The sequence below is a fragment of the Moesziomyces antarcticus genome, assembly GCF_000747765.1.
Source record: "Moesziomyces antarcticus DNA, scaffold: scaffold_v10008, strain JCM 10317, whole genome shotgun sequence".
NCBI lineage: Eukaryota > Fungi > Basidiomycota > Ustilaginomycetes > Ustilaginales > Ustilaginaceae > Moesziomyces > Moesziomyces antarcticus.
This window is the reverse complement of record NW_014639002.1, coordinates 405,758-427,202: the sequence shown is the minus strand read 5'-3', so window position 1 is coordinate 427,202 and position 21,445 is coordinate 405,758. Positions and strand designations below refer to the sequence as shown.

The 21,445-nt window shown below is 61.4% G+C and overlaps 8 protein-coding genes across 8 annotated transcripts; 5 read left to right on the top strand and 3 right to left on the bottom strand.

Annotated features, from left to right (window-relative positions):
* Nucleotides 1-174: 174 nt before the first annotated feature.
* On the top strand, nt 175-945 carry PAN0_008d3568 (glutathione S-transferase; the record flags this gene model as incomplete). The annotated part of the gene is made up of 1 exon (XM_014801069.1): nt 175-945. One exon carries the CDS (start codon nt 175-177, stop codon nt 943-945), a length of 771 nt encoding a protein of 256 aa, XP_014656555.1.
* Nucleotides 946-956: 11 nt separating this feature from the next.
* Nucleotides 957-2,738, bottom strand: PAN0_008c3567 (uncharacterized protein; the record flags this gene model as incomplete). Its single annotated transcript, XM_014801068.1, has 1 exon — nt 957-2,738. The coding sequence occupies one exon, from the start codon at nt 2,736-2,738 to the stop codon at nt 957-959; it is 1,782 nt and encodes a 593-aa protein (XP_014656554.1).
* Nucleotides 2,739-3,055: 317 nt separating this feature from the next.
* Nucleotides 3,056-4,936, bottom strand: PAN0_008c3566 (gamma-glutamyltranspeptidase; the record flags this gene model as incomplete). Its single annotated transcript, XM_014801067.1, has 1 exon — nt 3,056-4,936. The coding sequence occupies one exon, from the start codon at nt 4,934-4,936 to the stop codon at nt 3,056-3,058; it is 1,881 nt and encodes a 626-aa protein (XP_014656553.1).
* A 1,040-nt stretch (nt 4,937-5,976) lies between these two features.
* PAN0_008d3565 (serine/threonine-protein kinase) lies at nt 5,977-11,983 on the top strand (the record flags this gene model as incomplete). Its single annotated transcript, XM_014801066.1, has 8 exons — nt 5,977-6,588; nt 6,665-6,915; nt 7,623-7,760; nt 8,022-8,225; nt 8,416-8,719; nt 8,973-9,467; nt 9,700-10,161; nt 10,565-11,983. 8 exons carry the CDS (start codon nt 5,977-5,979, stop codon nt 11,981-11,983), a joined length of 3,885 nt encoding a protein of 1,294 aa, XP_014656552.1.
* Nucleotides 11,984-12,873: 890 nt separating this feature from the next.
* On the bottom strand, nt 12,874-13,140 carry PAN0_008c3564 (uncharacterized protein; the record flags this gene model as incomplete). Its single annotated transcript, XM_014801065.1, has 1 exon — nt 12,874-13,140. One exon carries the CDS (start codon nt 13,138-13,140, stop codon nt 12,874-12,876), a length of 267 nt encoding a protein of 88 aa, XP_014656551.1.
* Nucleotides 13,141-13,365: 225 nt separating this feature from the next.
* Nucleotides 13,366-17,814, top strand: PAN0_008d3563 (p-loop containing nucleoside triphosphate hydrolase protein; the record flags this gene model as incomplete). Its single annotated transcript, XM_014801064.1, has 1 exon — nt 13,366-17,814. One exon carries the CDS (start codon nt 13,366-13,368, stop codon nt 17,812-17,814), a length of 4,449 nt encoding a protein of 1,482 aa, XP_014656550.1.
* A 681-nt stretch (nt 17,815-18,495) lies between these two features.
* Nucleotides 18,496-19,392, top strand: PAN0_008d3562 (s-adenosyl-L-methionine-dependent methyltransferase; the record flags this gene model as incomplete). Its single annotated transcript, XM_014801063.1, has 2 exons — nt 18,496-18,640; nt 18,707-19,392. The coding sequence occupies 2 exons, from the start codon at nt 18,496-18,498 to the stop codon at nt 19,390-19,392; spliced, it is 831 nt and encodes a 276-aa protein (XP_014656549.1).
* A 252-nt stretch (nt 19,393-19,644) lies between these two features.
* On the top strand, nt 19,645-21,240 carry PAN0_008d3561 (uncharacterized protein; the record flags this gene model as incomplete). Its single annotated transcript, XM_014801062.1, has 1 exon — nt 19,645-21,240. One exon carries the CDS (start codon nt 19,645-19,647, stop codon nt 21,238-21,240), a length of 1,596 nt encoding a protein of 531 aa, XP_014656548.1.
* Between the last annotated feature and the right edge of the window lie 205 nt (nt 21,241-21,445).

The following is a 21,445-nucleotide window of genomic DNA, read 5'->3' as shown; positions in this document are numbered from 1 at the left end:
GTTCGTAATGATGTGTGGGTTTTGGCTTGGGATATGTGTGTGGCCTTTTCGGCGGAGAGGAGATGTGCATAGCCGAAGCGCCGGTAAAAAGTCCGCGTCGCCGCGTGGCGTGCACGAACCACCTTTGCGCGTCTTGAACTTGTTGCTTCTTGTTCACCACCATCAGCGGTAAAGATGACGTATCCGACGATTGAGATGTACGATATCTCGTGCACGACGACGCGCGCGCCCTGGTCGCCGTTCACGGCGCGCACGTATCTTGCGCTGCGCGTGCTCGACATGCCATTCCACCGCACCATGGTGCCAATGGTGGGCATCCGCTCGCTGCTCTCATCGGCGGGCGTTTCGCCCAACTCTGACGGCGACCTTCTCCTGCCTGCCATCACGCTCACCTCTGATGGCACCACACGCTGGCTCACCGAGAGCGACGACATTGCTGCGCATCTCCAGGAGCTCTTTGTTGCAGCAGGCAATCCTGTCTCCAAGTCGCTCTTTCCCGATGAGGATGCGAGGGAGGCGGGCAAGGCGGCACGTAAGGCGCTGCGCGAGTCGCTGTACAGTGCCGAGCATGCGTGGAAGTCGCTCATCCCCGCGGTGCTCGACATCCTGGAGCCCGAGTCGCAGCAGTGGTTTGTCGACACGCGCACCAAGTCGTGGGGCAAACACCCGCGCGACATCCTCACGCAAGATGCGCCGCTAAACGAAGAGCGTGCAGGCGGGACGGTGCAGCTGTTGGCCAACGCCCTCCGACCGTTCAGCAAGCTGTACGACGACAAGAAGCTGTGGATCGGCGGTGAGGATCCAGTGTATGCCGACCTGATTGTTGTGGCTGCTCTGCAGTGGTACAGCTGTGCACGCCCGCACGAGTTCAAGCAGGCCATCAAGATCACAGGCGGCGGGTTGGAGAAGGCATGGATTGCAGCACAGCCTTTGCTGAACGAGTGAGAGGGTGTAGATCAAAAGGCGCCTCCAGCGAACCAGAGTGCCGAGCCGGTACCCATGCTTTCCATCCATCCGCCGTTTTTGAAGGGCTCGTCTGTGACGCCGATGCTCCAGCCGATAAAGAAGTCGGCCTCGGCCTCGATGAGCGCGCGCGCCCGGGCGGACTCGATACCGTACCCCCTCAACTGCTCCTTCTGCGCCGACGTGTAGTCGGGCAACTCGCACTCGCCTTGGCCCCCGCCTAGCCGGGGCGCCAGGTCGTTCTCATCCCACTCCCAATCGAATCCCTCGTCGTCTGCCCGTGTTGCTGTGTTGGTTGGCTGGGGCTGGACGTAGTCGTTGATATCGATCCCCTCTGATCCCGTGCGTTCGACGACGGTGTGTACGATGAGGGGTGCGCCGAATTTGCGCACCTCGTTCGGGGAGAGATCGCTCGGCATGGGCTCGAACTTGCGTGCGCGGTAGAAGCGGCATCGGTTAGCAAATCGCTCGGGGAAGACGCCCTTGACGAGGAAGCGGGCGCGCTCGCGCGGGTTGGGGTTGCGCGAGCTAGGCGTGATGAGTCGACCTGCTTCGCACCAGATTGCACCGCGCCGTTCGAGCGCGTGCAGCATCTGGGCGAACAACGCGTCGTCCGCTTCGGTAGGTGTGAAGAGGAAGCGGCTAAAGCGCTCATCGTCGGTACCGCGGTCGAACTCGCTGATAAGCCGCGCCGAGGTGGCGAGGTCCGCGTCGGAGGCTTTGTTCATCTCCACCGGGTAAGGCCCGCCGGTTTCGAGCAGCCGCGGAGGTGGGGCGAGCAGGTCGAGCGTGGCAAAGACCATGGATGTTTTGACCGACTTGATCGCTTCGGTACCACGCGCAGTGTCGGCGGAACGCACCTGCGCGATCGTCTGTGTCCCCTGTGCGACAGCGTCGGGTTTGGAGTCGGAACTCTTCGCTTTGGCCTTGAGCTTGGCGAGCCAGCTTTGTTTCTCGTCGGCCTGCTCGGCATCGCGCGTGTAGGAAAGAACGGCCTCTGCGGGAAACAGCGCCATCTTGTTGTATATCCCCTGCCCCGCATACACTGCCGACACGACGCGCTCTACGAGCGGTCTGGACACGATGTGCGTCATCTCCCTTGCCTGGGCTTGGAACAGGCTTACCTTGCGGTATCTTGCGACGTTGCCCGATCTGGCGGTCATCTCTGCACCGTTCCTGGGCTGGGGATGCGACAGGAACGCCAGCCCGCCGCGCGGCGAGACCGCATCGAGCTGACACGGGTTAAACCCAGGACTGCCCAGGTACGCCAGGGGGATCTGTACGCCTAGACGCTTGCGAAGCCGCGTGACAGACTGCGAGACTTTGCTCTTGGCCGTCGCGCCCGCTTCGCCGCGCGCGTGCGTGGCGGGACACCCCACATCGCGAAACGGCACCGGATGCGGCACGTTCAGATCGTACGACGCAAAGAGCGTACAGTGCAGCAGGAATGCAGGTAGAGGAGAGGGCTGAGGTGGGGGCGGAGAGATGCGCCGTGTGGAGGTGATGTGCGGAAGCTCCAACGCCGCCTGCGTCAGCGCAAAGATCGACCATGCAGCGGGAGCGGCGTTCTGCGAGGCGCGCGAGGTCTGGCGTGCGATCGGTGTCGAGATATCCTCGGGAACGGGCTGAGCGGCAGGCGCGGGTGCGAGTGCGGGTGCGGGTGCCGAGGTGGTTGCGGTGGAATAGGATGGTGTTGATGTGGAGGCGGAGGCGGAGATGGAGTCGTAGGCCGGGGTGTAGCTGGGCGGCCCGCCGTTGGCCATGCTCTTGTCCATGTTGTCAACCTCGCCGCGCGTCGGATGTGATGGAGTGCGGAAGGATAGAAAGCGAGGGAAGCCCTTTGAGGCAGGCACCTTCGCCCACAAAGCAGCCGAAACGCCGGCAGAGATGCGTCCGGATCGTTGCTTCTCCGCATTTTATGCTCCGAACACGCCGCGTCCACATCAAGCTCCGACTGCCCCCCTCCGTCCCTGAACCTTCGTCTCGGCACGGCTATCCCCTCACACTCACACTCACGCTCAGGCTCATACTTTCACAGTCATCAGAAACCATATCGAGCTCTACGTCTGCATTGATGTGCGCCTAACCTTGTCTAGAACGCGGCGCCCTTGGCGGCGAGCTGGCGCACCTCGGTAGCAGCGAGCAGATTGCCGTCTGCGAACCTCTGCACCGCCTGGGCCGTCGAGCTTCCAATAGGCGTCCACGTCACATTATGCCCGACACTCTCCAAAAACGCAGCGGTCTGGTTGCTGAATCCCTGAAACCCGGGCACCTTTGGCGAGAAGCTCTCGACCGTAGTCTGGTTGGGACTCAACTGGTCGTGCCATCGCGGCTCGGCCAGGGCCTCCTGAGCATCCTTGCGGCGGAAGAGCACGTTGTACGCCACCTGCGTTACGGCGGTGATGATCCTCGACCCACCCGCCGAGCTGAGGCTGAGCTTGAGTTCGCCCGTCGCCGCGTTTTCCGCAATCACCGCCGAGATGGACGAGAGCGGCCGCTTGCCCGGCCGGATAAAGTTGGCGGCGGTGGGGAGGTAGCCAAAGAAGTTGGAGGCGTTGGGCGACGAAAAGTCGTCCATCTCATTGTTGAGCGGGAAACCGTGGCGCGTCATGAGCGTCGAGCCCCAGAAGGTGTTGATGGTCGTGGTGAGCGAGATGGCCATACCGTCCGCATCCACCACCGTAATCGCCGACGTGCCATGGTCGCTCAACACCTCGGCATCGCGGTTGTCCGGAATGTAGTACGCCGTGGGGAAGGTACGGTCGTCTTTGATCTTGCGCTTCTTTTGCTGCGAAAAGCCGAGCTGGAGGTACTCGCCCTCGAGGCGCGAGACGTTCTTGACGTAAGCTGGATCGCCGTAGTTGGTGCGCTCACCGTAGGAGAACTTGTTGGCCTCGATGAATCGGTGCGTGGAGACGTTGACGTTGTCCAGCTGCTCCTCACCGTCCGCGCGGAACTGGTCGACGGTCTGCAGCGTGGACAGCACCACACTGCCCGAACTCGGCGCCACCGTGCCAAACAGCTTGTACTTGCCACCGCGCAGCGACACGGATCGCGGCTGGCGGAACTCGACGCTGTACTTGGCCAGATCATCCAGCGTCATGATACCCTTGAGCACGGTGTTGTTGCGGATGGTATCGACGATGTCTTTGGCGATCTCACCCGAGTAGAACGGCTTGATACCCTTGTTGGCGATCAACTCGAGCGTGTCTGCGAATCGGGTCTTCTTGATCGTATCGCCCAGTCCTGCCGCAGTGCCGTTGGCGCAGTACACCTCGCCCCACAGCGGTTCGCTACACAAGAAGGGGTACTGGGTGGTGTTGATCGCTCCGGCGAGCTCGGTGGTGACCTTGAATCCGTTGCGGTTGAGCTGGATGGCGGGCTGAAACACTGTGGCCCAGTTGAGCTTGCCGTACTTTTGGTGGAGGTGCCACCAGGCGTTGAGTTCGCCGGGGACGCCGACGGCGAGGCCGCCGTAGAGCGAGGCGTTGCGCACCGGGTTGGACGAGTACATGTCCTCGGTGGCAGCGCCGGGCGCCATCTCGCGGAAGTCGACGTGGATGTAGTTGGCGCTCTTGGCGTGCGCGTCTGCGTGGGTGGCGCGGCGCTGGTTGGTGCGTTCGTCGCTCGAAACGGGCGAGCGCAGCAGCGCATGACCACCCCCACCGAGACCCGAGTGGTACGAGGCAATCGATCCTACGCAGAGTGCCGTACCGATGACCGAGTCGACAGCACTACCGCCGGCTTTGAGCAGCTCGGCGCCGATGTTGGAGCAGACGTCCACCTCGGATGACACGGCACCGTGCGTGCCGTACACGCCAAACTCGGGCGACTGGCCCTGCGACTTGGCGCCGTAGAACGACGGAAGCGCATCGCGCTCGAGATGCGGCAGTGGCCATGCCGAGACGGGGCCACAGAGCAGCAGAGCGGCAGCTGCCACTGTCAGCTTGGATCGCGAGTCGTTGCGAACCATCGTAGTCTAGTCTAGCTGTCCAGACGTAAAGTTTGGGCAAGATGGGGCTCAGATGAAAAGAATCAAGTCGAGGGCCGGCCTTCATATATACGATCCGCGCAAACGACCGATGGATGCGAAGAATGCCCAAAAAAAGAGGTAGGCGTTGGATGGTCACAAGGGCAGATCGACCTCGCTTGCACGAAGATGAAGTCGAAGCGAGACCAGAGTGGGGGGGCGAAGGCAGAGCTGCAAGATAGCGAAGCGAGGTCGTGCGTCCCCCCCAAAACACTCGCCGGCACGCCATTCCCTCTACCGCCGGCCAGTATCAGTGAACGCATCATCCGACCATGCATCCCTCACGCGGTCCTCCTGCCTCACGAGCCGATCCATGGGCGAATTGGTATCGCCGCCACAGTGTGTTCACGTGGGGCAATTGATTGTCCCCCACTAATGAAAGGTGGGCGATCGCTTCATCTGGCGGGCTTGCCAAGCGGACAAAGAAGGTCGCGAGTTTGTGTGACTGATTCGGGCAAACAAGAAGCGACTGGCTCAATGGTGCCTGATATCGCGTTGCACCGCATGGGTGTCGACTCGGCTTCGCTTCGAGTGCCGCTCGCTTAGCCCGCTGTAACACCGATACGCAGGCGACCCGGTCGATTCGAGTACAAGCGCTGAGCGAAAGACACCGAGAAACAATCCCAGTCGGCCCGAATATTCCTTGCTTTGAGCCATCCATCAAGGCGCTCGACACTTTGGATGCGGAGGTGCGAATGAAGGTGGGGTGTTCAGATGCAGACAGGTGGGCTGAAAGTGGCGCAAAGCGGAGGACAGCTGCATGGCACAATGCGACATTTGCAGGGCGTGATTCGGCACCTTACCCGCACGAGTAAAGCAGTTTTCGGAAGTCGGAGGTGATGACGACGCTTTGGACACGCTTTCCAAGATGGACCCTGAAGAAGATGGCAGAGCTGGAGCCACGTCAGTCTTGTTGCTTGGCTTGGCTTTCCCCAAACGCCCTTCACCAACCTCAGCTACTACCCCAGTAAAGCAAAAGCAAGATGGACTTTGACCCTGCGAATCGCGATGTGCCGACGCCTCGGTACGAGCTCGAGTCTGGATCGGAAGACGAGTTGGAGGCCGAGACAAGCAGGCGCCGCGCGCAAGAGCCTCTGCGTCTGCTCAAGGCCGATGGAACTGATACAGCGGGTGCGCTCGAACCCGGCTCGAAGCTCGTGATCCTCGTGGGAGGTGCAGGTCTGGCACTGCTTGGCTCGCTGGGAGGGAATGCGCCGGCACAGCAGTACACGCTGCAAGCTGATGGCGAGCAACATGCTGGCGTTGGAGTGGTCGACTCGACGGCTGGCGACAAGCTCAGCGTGGCCGTGGTTGCTCCTCCGCCGTCGACGCACTCGTCGCGCTTCCACAGCATCGCCAAGACACTGCTGGAAGCGACGAAGCCATGTAGCGTGGTGATTGTGGATTCGTACAGCCCACAGGACCAGCTGCACCGCTCGGCGTACGAGTCCGCTGAGGACGCCGAGTCGGACGCGCCGATCAAGTACCTCGCCTCGCCGCGCTTCCTGGCGAGCAACAAGGTGGATGCGAAACGAATGGTGCCTCTGCGCGCACCCGAGGCAGCGAGTGGCGTAGGCGCCGCATTCTTGTCCGAGGTAAGTTGTGCTCAGCCAAGAGACATGCTAGAAGCAACGAGCTGACGCTTTGTTGTGTTGCTGGGGCTTTTGACAGGCGGTTGTGCGTGATGTTCCGGCGATACTTACGCTGCTTGAAGACGTGAGCTTCCAGTCGCACGTTCAGCTGTATGGCTCGCTCGGATCGGCGCGTCTTTCCACCTCCTCGTCGCAGGCGCTTGCGGCGGTGACGGGACTAGGCACCACCAAGACCGAGGCTCCCACTTGCACACGCACCGTTCTGGACTTTGCGACGTCGAGACGCACGCAGCCTGCCGCCAACCTGGCCGTGTTGGGCGACGGCAACATGTACATTTAGGCTTAGCTGTCAATCGGCCCGATATCATGGCTGCCACGTGTAACGAGATGACTGTGTAGCAACGCACAAGAAAGAGATCGCTGTACGATGATCAGCCCGCCCCTAGTCCACGTGGCTTGAGTGCAATGCGGGTGGGCTCAGGGCAGTGCAAAAAAGCTACCTCCAAAGAAGGCGCAAAGGGTAAGCTGGAGCGAGTGCGTCATGGCGACTGCTTTGTGCTGACCAAGGCGCACGGGAGGCCTTGGCGTTGTGTTGTTTGGCGGCTGCGGCGCGGCGTCATGGCGGCGGAGAGAGAAGCCAGTGAGCTGCAGACTGTGGCATTACGTCGAGCTGCAGCGCGCGCAAATGCGAAAAGGCGAAATTGAATTGAATTTGGCGCCAGCGCCAGCCACACGCTATTAAATAAATCGACTCGATTTCCCAGGCTTCTCGGACTGGCTGGGCGGCCGTGTCGTCACCAATTGCCGCCGCGTCCCGTGTGCGCACACAATCCGCTATCCGAAGTCTCTCCCACAACGTCGAATGGGCGCCGAGATTGTGTGAACAACGAGGTGGGCTCGTAACGGCGACTTCAGGTTCGAAGCGCGGAGTTGAAGCCAGACAATAGAAAAAGAAATGCCGGATGGCGTCTTGGATTGGATTTTTTAGCTTTTTAGCTTTGGGGTGAGTGGCCTGGCTGGCTGGCGAGGTGCTGCAGCTCGACGCAGCGCAGCGCAGCTCAGCGCATCATCGTCGTCATCAACCGCATCACCGCTGCTGCCCAGCGCTCAACCTTTTTCCACTCAGCCGCCCACAGCTCAGGACTTCAACGACAGGCAGACTATTTTCGGCCTCGGTCCACAATCTCTCCTTCGTCGCTCAGTCGCTCAGCCGCAGCACCATCTCCATCTCCATCCTCACCCCCCCACTCAATCTGCCAGCCCTCTCTCAACTCCCTCGGACCTTGATTCTGCTGCAGGGACTCGCGTCGAGTTTCGTCACCTCCGCATCTGCGCGCTTTCACCTTCTCCGCCCGCCCACCTGGCTCCATAGCCCCGGCCTGACCTCATCGCCCTCACTCGCTACTCCTGCACCTTGACCCGCGCTGACTGTCCAGCCCCGGCTTCGTCCATTGTCCACGCTCCCGACAGACGCCGTTGCCGTGCCCTGCCGTGCCCTGTCGCTCTCGTACCGCACCACACCGTGCCGTGCCGTGCCTCACTCACCTCCATCGTCATCTGACGCTCATCCGGGCCCTTGCACCGTCCTCATCCATCTCGACCCACGCTCGGCCCTGCCTTGTCGTCATCTCCAGCACCTCGTAGCAGCCTCGGCATCTTGTTCCGTCTAAGCTTTAATCCTCCCATCCAACTCGCAATCATCCAACCTTCCTCCTTCCTTCACCTTCACCACCATCTCCTATCTCCAACCATCCGACTTCCCTAGAGTAGACGCTCGCTGTCTATCTCGCCCGCGACACTCGTTTCCACGTCCATTTGACCAACTGCCAGCCCAACAGCACCCGCCGGCTCCAGTTGCACGCACCAGCCGTCGCTCGAGTTCGACTCCAACGCCGACCCATTTGCACAGCAACCCATCTTTCATCTCGCATCGACCCTCGATTTCGCCCATTCTCCAGCTGCACCGGTGACAAGCACCGTCGACCCAATTCCGACTATCGACTCTGCGAGCCCGCTCCTTTCCTCTTCATCCTCGCCCTCTGCCAGCCACACCCCAACCATGCCCGTTTTGGAGCAGTTCAAGAACTTTATCAGACACGGAAAGGCTGCTCGCGAAGCGCCAGAAGGTTTGACCGTAAGTGCCTCTAGCTTCCGCTTCCAACCAAACAAGCTTCCGCACCCCTTATCTTGCATCAAGCCAAAACGAGTGGTGGGGCTCAAATGTCGAATGACGCATCCGTCCCCACCTGCGTCGCATCGCTACACTCCACACTCCTCGGTCGCTTGCCGCTGCCGCTACCACCGCCGTACTCCGGCCCTCGGCTTTCGCTCGCCGCCGATCACACCAACATTACTGACACCCGTCTTGCTCCCCTTTGACTCATCAGAACGATCCTGCTGCCGCCGGCCCCTCAATCCAAGTCCAACCCGCAACAGACACACAACAAGCAGGCTTTGCTCCCAACGACAAGGCGTTGCCCGTCCCCGCCGCCACCTCCCACTCCCACGCCGCCCCTTCCTCGGCCGCCGCTGCCACATCAACAACCTCCACAACCGCAGCACCTTCCACCTCCACCTCCAACCAACATCAGAACAACCAAACCCGCGACATGAGACAATCCACCAACGGCAACCACCTCGCCGTCCCCGCCGCAGGCTCCTCCAAGGGCGACCAATACCAGCGCGAGGCAGAGCGCATCGTCGCAGAGGAGCGCGAAGCCTCCGAAAAGATGCCCTACTACGAAGGCCTCAGCGAACGCTTCCAGCTCATCAAAAAGATGGGCGACGGCGCCTTCTCCAACGTATACAAGGCCCGCGACAGGCAGACCGGTCAGAAGGTCGCCATCAAGGTCGTGCGCAAGTACGAGCTCAACAGCAATCAGGTGGGTACCCCTCGCTTTCCGCCTTCGGGTCCCGGTCGTGGGGTCGTGGTTTCTGCTCCGTTTCGTTTCGTCGTTCCGTCGGGGGGTCTCGTCGTCGCTTTCGATCCGTTCCGCTTCGTTTCGTCCCTACATGAGCGGCTTGCCTAGGCAATCTTGTCTTTTCTGCATCCGCTCCTGCTGCGCTCAAACTGCCGCTCAGAACGCCTCTGGCCAAGGTGCTTCTGATCGGTAGCAAGACGCATGCTACCCGCTCTCGGCGCTAGGTCGCCTGCCAAGCTCCGGCCACATCTTCCGTTTGCAACAGCACGGGCGTGGTTGGCACGCTGCAGGCGCCAGGCCGATGACCCATGTCCATCCCGTTGCCTCGTCAAGGCTTGATTGCTCGCTTTGCCTTGATCCTTTTGGTCAAGATGCAACCCGGTTCTTGCTGAGGTGTCGCACTGACTTGCCCCGTTCCGCTAGTCGATCCGTATACACGACCACCCGAACAAGATGGCGGAACAAGCGCTTCGATGCCGTGCAAAAGGCAACAGCCCGAACGGAACTAACCACATTTTACCCTCCTTCCTTGACGCTCCCGGTGGTCCTCTCGCCGCCCTCCGCGACGCTGTATCTACAAAACACCCTTGCCCGCACCGCCGGCTCACAGGATCGACTTGACCCCAACTTCAGAAAGAAGAACCGCGTCACAGAGGTCCGTCTCACGCGCTTAACCCCCTTCCCTCGCCTTGTCCCACCCCAGTCTCGTCTCGCCCACCCTTCCCTTGGCACAACTCCCTTTCCTTATGTTCGCCACGCGGTTGAGGATCCGCAGAGCGAAAGTCTTGTGACCTCACTGCCGACGAACAATTCCTCCCTCACATCATCTCCCTCACCTTTACGTGGCTCAGAATCCCCTCGTCTGCATTCGACCAGGGCTTCCGACGCAACACGGCATTCTCGTCGCTTTGCGGCCGCACTCATGGCCAGAGAGCGGTGTCATTGTGCCAAACATCTCTTCCCCTCACATGAACCTTGCCCTACCCTATGATCGTACCTGCATCGACTGTCGAGATTATGGTCGCTGACATTATTTTGCTAATCTTTCCACACAACAGCGCGCCAACATCCTCAAGGAGGTCCAGATCATGCGCAACCTCAAGCACGACGGTATCGTCGACCTGCTCTCCTTCTCCGAGTCCCGCGACCACTACTTTTTGGTGCTCGAGCTCATGGAGGGCGGCGAGCTCTTCCACCAGATCGTCAAGCTCACCTACTTTAGCGAGGCGCTCGCCCGCCACGTCATTCTTCAGGTCGCACACGCCATCCGCTATCTGCACGAGGAGCGCGGTGTGGTGCACCGCGACATCAAGCCCGAAAACCTGCTCTTCGAGTCGATCAAGATCATCCCGTCCAAACATCCCATCCAGCGTCCCTACGACGAGGAGAAGGAGGACGAGGGCGAATTCATGCCCGGCATCGGCGGCGGCGGCATCGGCCGCGTCAAGATCGCCGACTTTGGGCTGAGCAAGGTGGTGTGGGAGGAGAGCACCATGACGCCCTGCGGCACCGTCGGCTACACGGCGCCCGAGATCGTCAAGGACGAGCGCTACTCCAAGTCGGTCGACATGTGGGCGCTCGGCTGCGTGCTCTACACGCTCCTGTGCGGCTTCCCGCCCTTCTACGACGAGTCGATCTCGGTGCTCACCGAAAAGGTCGCCAAGGGCTACTACACCTTTTTGAGTCCGTGGTGGGACGACATTAGCGCTTCGGCCAAGGACCTCATCACCCACCTCCTCTGCGTCGACCCTCGCCAGCGATACACGATCGACGAGTTCCTGCGCCATCCATGGTGCAACGTCAAGGATCCCATCCCGGACCTCAACTCGGCCGACATTGCGCTCGCCAAGGCGTCCGAGATGCCGCTCGACTCGCCGCTGCTGGCGTCGATGAAGTCGGGCAACGCTGCGCGCAACGCCATGATGTCGCCGGGCATCAACCGGCTCAAGGAGGCCTTTGACGTGACGTACGCCGTGCACCGCATGGAGGAGGAAGGCGCACGCAAGCGCGCCGGCGGCGGCAACCCGCTCGGCGAGCTCAACGAGGAGGACGAGAGCGACGAGGCCGACGAGGCGCGCCGCAAGTACGGCGAGGCGGCGGGCCGTGCGGTGGAGAACCAGCGTGGCGCACGCGTGCACAACGAGGCAAGCGCTGCCAAGGCGCAACCTCGCCAGGCAGCACCACAGCAGCAGCAACAGCAGCCGCAACAACAGGCGCAGCAGTACCAGGGCCGCGGTGGTGCGGACCGCCGTCTGGCAGAGGCGGCACTGTATGACGGCAGAGCAGGTCCGAGGGATCGTGGCCAGAACTCGAACCGCAAGCGCGGCTTTGAGCTCAACATGGGCAACGCCACGCTGCTCGGCAGGAGGAACAAGGCGGCTGCGGGCGCCCCGCGCTTGGACAACCTCGGCAAGCCCATTGTCGATGGCGCCCATGCGGCAGGTGTCGTGCCGGGCAGCCCGATGCGTGTAGACTAAGTCGTTGCTGTGCGTGTTGTATTGGATGCGGAGTGTATCTCTTTCTTTTCTTTGACGTTGATGTTCGTGTGAAGAGATGAAGTGTGAAGCGTCGAAGTCAAGTTGAGTGTTACAAGATGAGAAGGTGGATGCACCAAGTCTGACGTTGTACTTGGCTGGGCGATGCGGTGTGTGGATTGGATGCGCGCCCGCACTTTGGATGGTCTAGGACGGAAGGGCGATACACGAGCTTTGATGAGCACGACCAACTTTGACCGCGTTCGATTGATGCGAGTGCGATGCGCATACGCTTTCGTGCCGTAAGTATGCGCTTTTGCTGCATGGTCCAGCGCAAAGCTCTCGGCATCAACACGTTCGACCATGTGAGGACTGCTTGGCTGCGATTTCCCGCGTTGGCGTCGCCTCGAACGTGCGAGATTTCCCTCCTGGTAGAGAGACAACTTTGATGCTGAAGTTTCAACGCTGTCCTGCTTCCACGTACACAACGTGCCGGGGACAGATGTAAGCCATCGACCAGCTCACGACTCTGTCTCTTCCAAAGACTTTGCAGCCCCACTTTCGGCTTGACTCGATCCTGTTTGACCCGCTCGTACACACCGACATTGACCGTAAAACTACTTGCATTGACAGGGTATCAATCTGAAGAGCTGCATCCGCGGCATCCGCAATGGACGCATTCGACCACGGTGCCTGGACGCAGCTGAGCCTTGGGCACGCGACAGACACAGGTGGATCCCTGGTAGTTCATGTCCCTCGACTGGATGCATCGTACGCAACACAACTTTTCGTACCCCGTTCGCTTCCACTTTGCTATCAAACTACCCAAACCCCCCCCCACATTCAACGTCAGTCAACCTTGACCAAAGTACTGTAGTTCAGGGTCAGGCAACTTACTTTGCATCTGCATATTGGTACTTTAGCAGCCAGTCGTATAGCTCTCTCGAGATGGCTTCGCGCTTGTAGAAGAGGTCGTAGATGTATCGCGAGCGCGTGTGGTTGATCTGGATGAGCGGCCAGAGCGTCTCGACCTTGCGCTTGTTCTGCGAGTCGTCCGCCTCGGCATCGCGCATCTTGCGCTCGTATTCGTCGAGGATCTGCTCGATATCCTCGAATCCTTCTGGAGGGGGCGTGGATCGTGATGTTCGTAGCCGCGGCATGGTGAAGAGTGCGGTAGGGAGAAGATGGTGGTCGCGCGACAAGAAGGGGTGTTGCTGCAACACCAAAAAGCAAAAGAAAAAAGGCACACGAAAATGCCAATTTGCGCCAAGAAAGGAGGTGGAGGCATCAGTCATATGCACAAAGCGTCCAACTCAGCCAACACGCATCTTGACGTTCACCTTCGCCACACCACCTCCCGCCCTCATGCCAGCATAGTCCACACCATGCCAAAGCTGATCCGAAAGGGTCAGCGCATCCTCCACAACCGCACCCAGGCGCGTCTCAATGGATCCACCTTGCCGACCATCTCGAGGTCTACAGATGCGGACGATGCTGAGCAGCTCGACTCGGACGAGGAGCAGCCGCTCTTCCTCGGCAGAGCCTCTGCAACCCCTGCGCCCGCCGACGACTCTCCTTTTGCACGATGGGACGTACCGAAAGATCCTACCGAGCTACCTTCGGAGACCAGACGCAAGGCCGCCAGTCGACGTGTGGCCGATGCGGTCGAGAACGCGCGCTTGCGCAGCTTGAACCAGACCAGCTCGCGGCAACCCAATCCAGCCGGCCACGGGGCATCGCACTCAAACGGCACAATACCTCAAGCCAAACAGGAAGAAACGGCAAATCTCTCAGACGACGACCCGGTGCTAGCTTCGCCCACGCTCGCCGCACATCGCTCACGAGACTCTACAGCACACGTCAAGAACGAGCCCGAAGTGATAGAGATCAAGTCCGAAGACGATGATGATGGAGAAGATGACTTTCAGATCGTCTCTCCACCTCCAAGACTTGCTGCATCTGCAACTCCACCGCCTCGCATCACGCCAGTACCACCCGCACTCGAATCTCCAACCACACCTCCGCCTGTAGCCCAGAGACAAGCAACAGCAGCAGCACGCAATCGACGCTCTGCAACCGCGTCAGCTGCATCAAGCTCCTCTGCAACTCGGCAAGCCCTCGTGGGCAGGCAGCCCTCCGTCGCCCCCTCTGATGCCTCGCGAACGCAATCCGAGGCGCCGCAGCCGCCCGAAAAGCCCGTGCTCGAACGAAAGGATCCGTGGCCCGACCACTTTCTCGAGCTCGAAAAGACCTTTCGCGCCATCAATACCGTCTACTCCTTCTGCTCGGCACGCAAGCATATGGCCACCACCTACGACACCATCAAGAGCAGCGTCGAGGGGCTCACCAAGAAACCGCTCCAGATCTTCGAGATTGCGCAGATCAAGAGCCTGTGCGGCGACCTCATCCACTTTGCCTACGTCGAGCACGACATGCTCCAAGTCCACATGGACTCCAGGTCCAACGCCGAAGATGCCGCCAGCAACACCGTCAGGCCACCCCAAAAGTCGCGCTTGGAGCTGCGCGACGAGATGTACCAACAGGCAGCAGAGGCGATTGCAGACGGCGATCCCTACATCCCTGACGATCAGACTATGTCCGTGCAATCGGCGGCTGCTGCTGCGCCGCTCGCGGTCGACGCTGCGGGGTTCGATGCCACGGGCGGCGGCTTCCAAGACGTTTCGGATGCACACGAAAGCGGTGGGCCGCATGGTCCCCTGCTGCCACCCACCGAGCTCGAGGTGCAGCAGCTGCAGCGCAAGGGCAAGCAGCGTGCACGCGACGAATACGTGCTCCTCTTCGAGTTCAACGACGGCACGCTGCAGGGCCCCAAGGCTACGGCCCGAGGTGGCCGCGCGGGTATGCGTCGCGCCCCCAACCGCGACGCGGCCGACCCCACAGGCAGGCCCAAGCCCAAGCCCAAACGCAAGCTCTACTCGCTCCCCTCGACGGCGTCCATGATGAAGCTCATCAACAAGCGCAACTTCAAGTTCGAACAGGCGGTGCTCGAGCTGCTCGCCGCATGCAGCGCCAAGGACGAAGATCCGGTGCAGCTGCTCATCGATGCCGCCCACGACCACGTCCCGCTCAACCCCGAGACCGCCTCGAGGACCGAGGGCGATACTCCGCACAAGAAGCGCATCCGCCTCGAGTTCCTCATGAAGAATCCCGAACACCGCCCTTCCATCGCCTCGGTCATCGAAGAGATGAGCATCGCGCCGTGGTGGAAGGACCAGATCGTCCCCGGCGGCCACAAGGTGTTCGACCAGCGTCCCGCCAAGATGGGCGAGCTCAACTATCTGCTTTCCCAAGCCGTGGTCAATGCGCTCTATGCCACGCACGGCATCGAGCAGCTCTATGCACACCAGGCCGAGGCGCTCAACGCGCTGCACGAGCGCAAAAACGTCATCGTCTCCACATCGACCTCGTCGGGCAAGTCGCTCATCTACCAGCTGCCCGTGCTCGGCGCACTCGAGCACGACGGCGACGCCACCGCCATGTTCATCTTCCCCACCAAGGCGCTTGCGCAGGACCAGCGGCGGTCGCTGCAGGACCTCATCGCCAACTGCGAGGGCGTCGAGGGCGCCATCGTCGCCACGTACGACGGCGACACGGACAAGCATCTGCGCAAGGACATCCGCGAGCGCGCCAGCGTCATCTTTACCAACCCGGACATGCTGCACCAGAGCATCCTGCCGAGCGAGGATGTGTGGCGACGCTTCCTGCGCAATCTGCGCTACGTCGTGGTCGACGAGCTGCACATCTACAACGGCCTGTTTGGCGCACACGTCAGCTTCATCATGCGCAGGCTCAGGCGCATCTGCAGTGCGCTTGGCAACCGCGATGTGCAGTTCGTCAGCTGCAGTGCCACCGTGGCCAACCCGAGGGAGCATATGCAGACGCTGTTTGGCGTGGACGATGTGCATGTCGTCACCGAGGACGGATCGCCGGCGGGGAGGAAGGAGTGGCTCGTGTGGAATCCGCCGCTCATCGACGACACCGACCCGGCGCAAGGGAGGGTGAGCTCGTACGCCGAGGTGAGCAAGGTGTTTCGGCATCTGATCCAGCGCGGCGTGCGCACCATCGTCTTCACCAAGGTGCGACGCACGTGCGAGATCGTGATGCGCCAGGTGCGCAACGACCTGCTGCTCGAGGATCGGCCGGACGTGGCGAACAAGGTCATGTCGTACCGCTCGGGCTATTCGCCCCAGGACCGCCGCAAGATCGAGCAAGACATGTTCAAGGGCGCGCTGCTCGGCATCGTCGCCACCTCGGCGCTCGAGCTGGGCATCGACATTGGCAGTCTGGACGCCGTGATCATGCTCGGCTTTCCGTACTCCATCTCGAGTCTGCGACAGCAGGCGGGGCGTGCGGGGCGGCGACAGAAGGACTCGCTGGCGGTGCTCATCGGCGATCCGTGGCCCATGGACCAGCACTACATGCACTTTCCCGACGAGATCTTCCTGCAGCCCGATGCGGCGCTGTCGGTGGATCTGGGCAACGACTTTATCCTCGAGTCGCACCTGCAGTGTGCGGCCGAGGAGATGCCCATCACGGTGGAGGACGACGAGCAGTACTTTGGCGCGCATCTCGCGACGCTGTGCCAGACGCGGCTCGAGGCGGACGGCAGCGGCTTCTTCTACTGCCGCGAGGAGCTGCGGCCGAATCCGGCGCGCGATGTGGCGATCCGCGGTGCGAGGCAGGAGAGCTACTGCTACATTGACGACACGCCCGGTCGCGCGGGTGGCGCGCAGGTGATGGAGGAGGTCGAGATGGAGCGCGCCATCTTTGAGGCGTTTGAGGGCGCGGTGTTTATGCACCAGGGGCTGTCGTACATCTGTCGCGACATCGACCACGATGCGCGCATTGCACGCATGGTGCAGGCGGATGTCAACTACCACACGCGCCCGCGCGACCACACGGACACGGACGCCATGGAGACGTACCGCATCCGGCGGCTGCGCGAGTCGCCCTACCTGGCGTACTACGGCAAGGTGACCATCGCCTCGTACGTCTGGGGCTACTTTAAAGTCGACCGACGCGCCAACATCTTGGATGCGGTTGAGGTGGATTGTCCGCCCTTTGTGCGCCACACACGGGGGTTGTGGATCGACGTACCCACCTGGCTGGTGGAGGCGATGACGGACAAACGCATCAATGCAGCTGCGGCGATCCATGCGGCCGAACATGCGTTGCTGTCGCTCACGCCCATGTTTGTGGTGTCGGTGGCGGGCGATGTGCGCACGGAGTGCAAGATCGCCGAAAAGGAGTATGCGGCGCGCGCTTCGTCGCGCAAGCGTCCTGCGCGCCTGATCTTCTACGACATGCCCGGCCAGAACGGCGGCGTGTGCGCAAAGGCGTTTGAGCATCTGGACGGACTCATCCGCATTGCGATCAGCGTGATCGAGGCGTGTGCGTGCAACGAGGGCTGTCCATCGTGCGTGACGAGCCAGACGTGCGCACACGCCAATCTGGTCACCAGCAAGGTCGGCGCGCTCGCGGTGCTGCGTGGCATCGTGGGGAGGGAGCCGTTCGATGCGGACCTCGAGATGCAGAACGAACCGGGCATCGCTCCGAGCCAGCTGGGCGAGAGGGAGGCGGTGCACGGAACGATTGCAGAGGCCGTGCCTGTGCGCGTCGCCAAGGAGCTCGGTGGAGCCGTCGAGGTCGAGGACGTGCACGAGACACTGCCACCGAGCCTACAGGCGCTCACCCAGCACGCCCTCCGCGCGGCTGCGCAGAGGCGAGACGTCGTAGCAGGCCCATCTGGCACCAACGGTACCGGTCCAGGAGGAGGCTTCCTGCCCGGCAAAAGCATGTTGTTCACCGAGTAGCCGCACACTCACACGGTCAACCCATCCTTTTCTTTCTGTTTCTCTCTTGCATTGGCGATCGATTTGGTGGTAGAAAGATTGGTATTGGCACGGGAGCAAGGGTGTTACCCGACGAATGTGACCGCGTGCACGTTGAGCGAGCGTGCACGAGGTGTCTGTGCGGGATCCTTGCCGTACGCCGGCGCGCCCTTCCGCCGCACTCCGAGGAGCGCAGCCGTCGAGCACGCCGACGCCGGCACAGGTGCATCCGTCTTCCCGCTACTAAAAATTGATGGCAACCACATTGGTTCGGTTGTCAACAGAGTGTTAAGCGGGATGCGTTGGCACGCGGGGAAGGGAGAGGAGCGGAAGAAGGGGAGTTCAGACGATTGGCACAGGCGGAGGTCGCATTGGTCGGTACAGCTTGGCGGTCCCAAGAGTGAGCAAGGTTGGTGGTAGCAAGATGGAGAGACGGCGAGGCAAGAAGATCCGGCTTTGTACCTTTTTTTTCTTCCTTTGCGAGCAGACGCAATTTTCCGCCTTCCGACGGCTCACGGTCACCCGGCCGACTTTGAGTTAAGCTTGGGCTGGACCCTGACTCCCCCGCACCGTGACTCGGTCGTGACTTGTGAAGTAGAGATCGTGGTAGGACCTCGTCGCACCTCTTCTTCTCATCATCGATCAAACCATCGCCGCACAAAGATGGCCACACATCAGTACCACCGCTCGGACAATGCAGAGGTGTATCGTGCCAATGCGTCGTTTGTCTACTCGAATGCCTTCACCGCCGCGGTAGTCAAGCTGCTCGACCCAAGACCGGGCGACCACGTCATCGATCTTGGCTGCGGTATGTCCCCCACGATTCCTCACGCCTGACTCTGCTATCCATCTGACCCTTCGCCACCGTTTGCAGGCAGCGGAGAGCTAACGCTCGAGGTGGCGTCTGCGGTCGGCCCGGACGGGAGCGTGCTTGGGCTCGACGCGAGTGCCGACATGATCGCCAAGGCACAAACTCTCGCTGCACGTTCCACGACCTCAACTCGAGCACCCATAGAGTTCGTCATCAAGGATGGCCACGACGCTCTGCACGACAAGCGCGTAGACAAGGTGTTCAGCAATGCGGCGCTGCACTGGATGAAGCGCTCGCCTTCTGCAGTCATCGAGAACGTCTACGGCGTGCTTCGTCCAGGCGGACGGTTCGCAGCCGAGATGGGCGGGCACATGAACTGTGTTGGCGTGCGTGGTCAGCTGCACCGCTCGCTGCGCCAGCGTGGACACGATCCCACCCAGTACGATCCGTGGTTCTTCCCGACGCCGCAAGAGTACCGACAGCTGCTCGTCAACGCAGGCTTCCAAGTCGAGTCGTGCGAGCTCGTACCGCGGATCACGCCGCTGCCCAAGGAGAGCGGCCTGCGAGGGTGGCTCGAGACATTCGCCGGCCCATTCCTCAACGCGATCGACGCAGAGCAGGACAAGCAGGCGGTGGTTGCAGAGGTGGAGGACGCGCTGAGACCCGACTGCTACGATGCAGAGAGCGGTATTTGGAGCGTCATGTATGTGCGTCTGCGTGTTCTCGCTCACAAGCCATCATCGTCATGAGCAAATAGAACAGTTGTGTGGAAAGACTTGTATGGGGGTGAGAGGAGGTGCGGACATGGCGGAAGGAAAACAAGGTTGAATCGCGGCCATTTTCCCGGAGACTTTTTTTTGCCCGATTGCGCCGAGAAGAAAGTGCGGATTGCGATTCCGCAGCTCCGGCTGAGCCAAACCGGTTCCACACCTCGTTGAAAGCCCGCACGACCTCTCGTGCCTCCTCACTACCACCATCCTCTATCCTCGCATATTCCAACGATGGCAGGTCACACCTCAGCTAACGGTACGGGCAAGGCGGCATCGTCATCGCGCAGCCCGCTTCAGGCCGAAGCGGCGTCGAGTGAAGCCGCGCGTCTGTTGCCACAGGTGCTGCAGCTTGTGCAGGACTTCATCGCATCGGGTGAGAAACCTGAAACATACGTTGCGCCATGGGGCAGCATCCCGGACTTTCGCAAGGCCGTCACCCTCGACCTTCCCGACAGCGTCAGCACCGATGCAGCTGGCATGCCCGACGAGACGGCACTCATGGACGCGATCAAGCTCGTGTTTGACCACTCGGTCAACCCGTGGACAGGGCGGTTCTTGGACAAGCTGTATGCGGCCACGACGCCCGTGGGCATTGCAGCGGATCTGGTGCTGAGCGCGGTCAATGCCAACGCGCACGTCATGTCGGCGTCGCCCGTGCTCAGTCTCGCCGAAGAGCGCTGCGTCGAGGGCCTGTGCGAGGTGTTTGGATTCACCGAAAAGAAGCCTGATGGGCTTACGATGCCCGGCGGCTCGGCGGCCAACACGCTCGCTGTGCAGACGGCGCTCGCCAACGTCTTTCCGCCGTTCCGAACGCAGGGCGTGCTGGGTGTGGTGCAGTACCTGGCCGACAAGGGCAAAGCGCCGAGGCCTCTGCTGTTTACATCGTCGCAATGCCACTACTCGCTGGACAAGGCGGCCATCTCTGCTGGGCTCGGACTCGATTCGGTCGTCAAGGTGGCTTGCGACAAAACAGGACGTATGTGTCCCAAGGCACTCGAGGAAGCGCTGGAACAAGCTGTGCAGCAGCGCACGGGAACGCCGTTCCTGATCAACGCCACCTCGGGCACCACGGTGCTGGGCTCGTTCGACCCGCTGCCCGAGCTCGCTGCGGTGGCGCGCAAGCACGGCTGCTGGCTGCACATCGATGCATCGTGGGGTGGGCCGATCGTGTTTAGCCACCGCGCCGAGTACGCCGGCCTGATGAAGGGCAGCCAGCTGGCGGACTCGATCACGATCAACCCACACAAGCTGCTCAACGTGCCGCTCCAGTGCTCGTTTCTGCTGGTGCGCGATGCCGACACGCTCTCGGCCAACAGCCTCGATGCCGGCTACCTCTTCCACTCCAAGGACCGCCGCGAGAACGCCGCGATGAAGACCATGGGCTGCGGCCGACGCGGCGATGCCCTCAAGTTCTGGCTCTACTGGGTGCGCTACGGCAAGCAAGGCTTCGGCCACCACGTCGACGCCGGCCTCCAACTCGCCACCCAGCTCGTCGAGTATATCCGCTCCAAGCCCGAGCTCGAGCTCGGCCCGCTCGCCCATCCGCTCTTCCTCCAGATCTGCTTCCGCCCCAAGCAGCCGAGCAGCGCGGACGATGGCGCGCACACGCTGGACCCAGAGCAGGTGCGCGTCCGATCCAAGGGCACTCAGTTTGTCTACCAGGAGCTCAAGAGCCGCCGCATGTTTGCTGTCGACTTTGCGCCGCTTCCCAACGACATTGGCGACTATATCCGCCTGGTCGTGCACCCGCGCACGCGCATGGACGACCTCCGGACGCTCGTGGACCAGGTCGCTGAAATCGGCCACGCGTACTGGAAGCAGGCATAGTCTCCACCACTCCTAGAGCAATGCCACACTGTAGAATAGACGAAAGCGCCGACCGGGGCCCAGGGCGTGAAGGAGAGCGAGTGAATCACGAACCAGGAGGGACAAGTGCCCTCCACCCAAGCGCACGCGCCGAGAAAATCCCAATTGGCATCTGGCATTTGGCATGTGGCACTGGGTCTGCCTGTGCCTGCTGCTGCTGGGATGG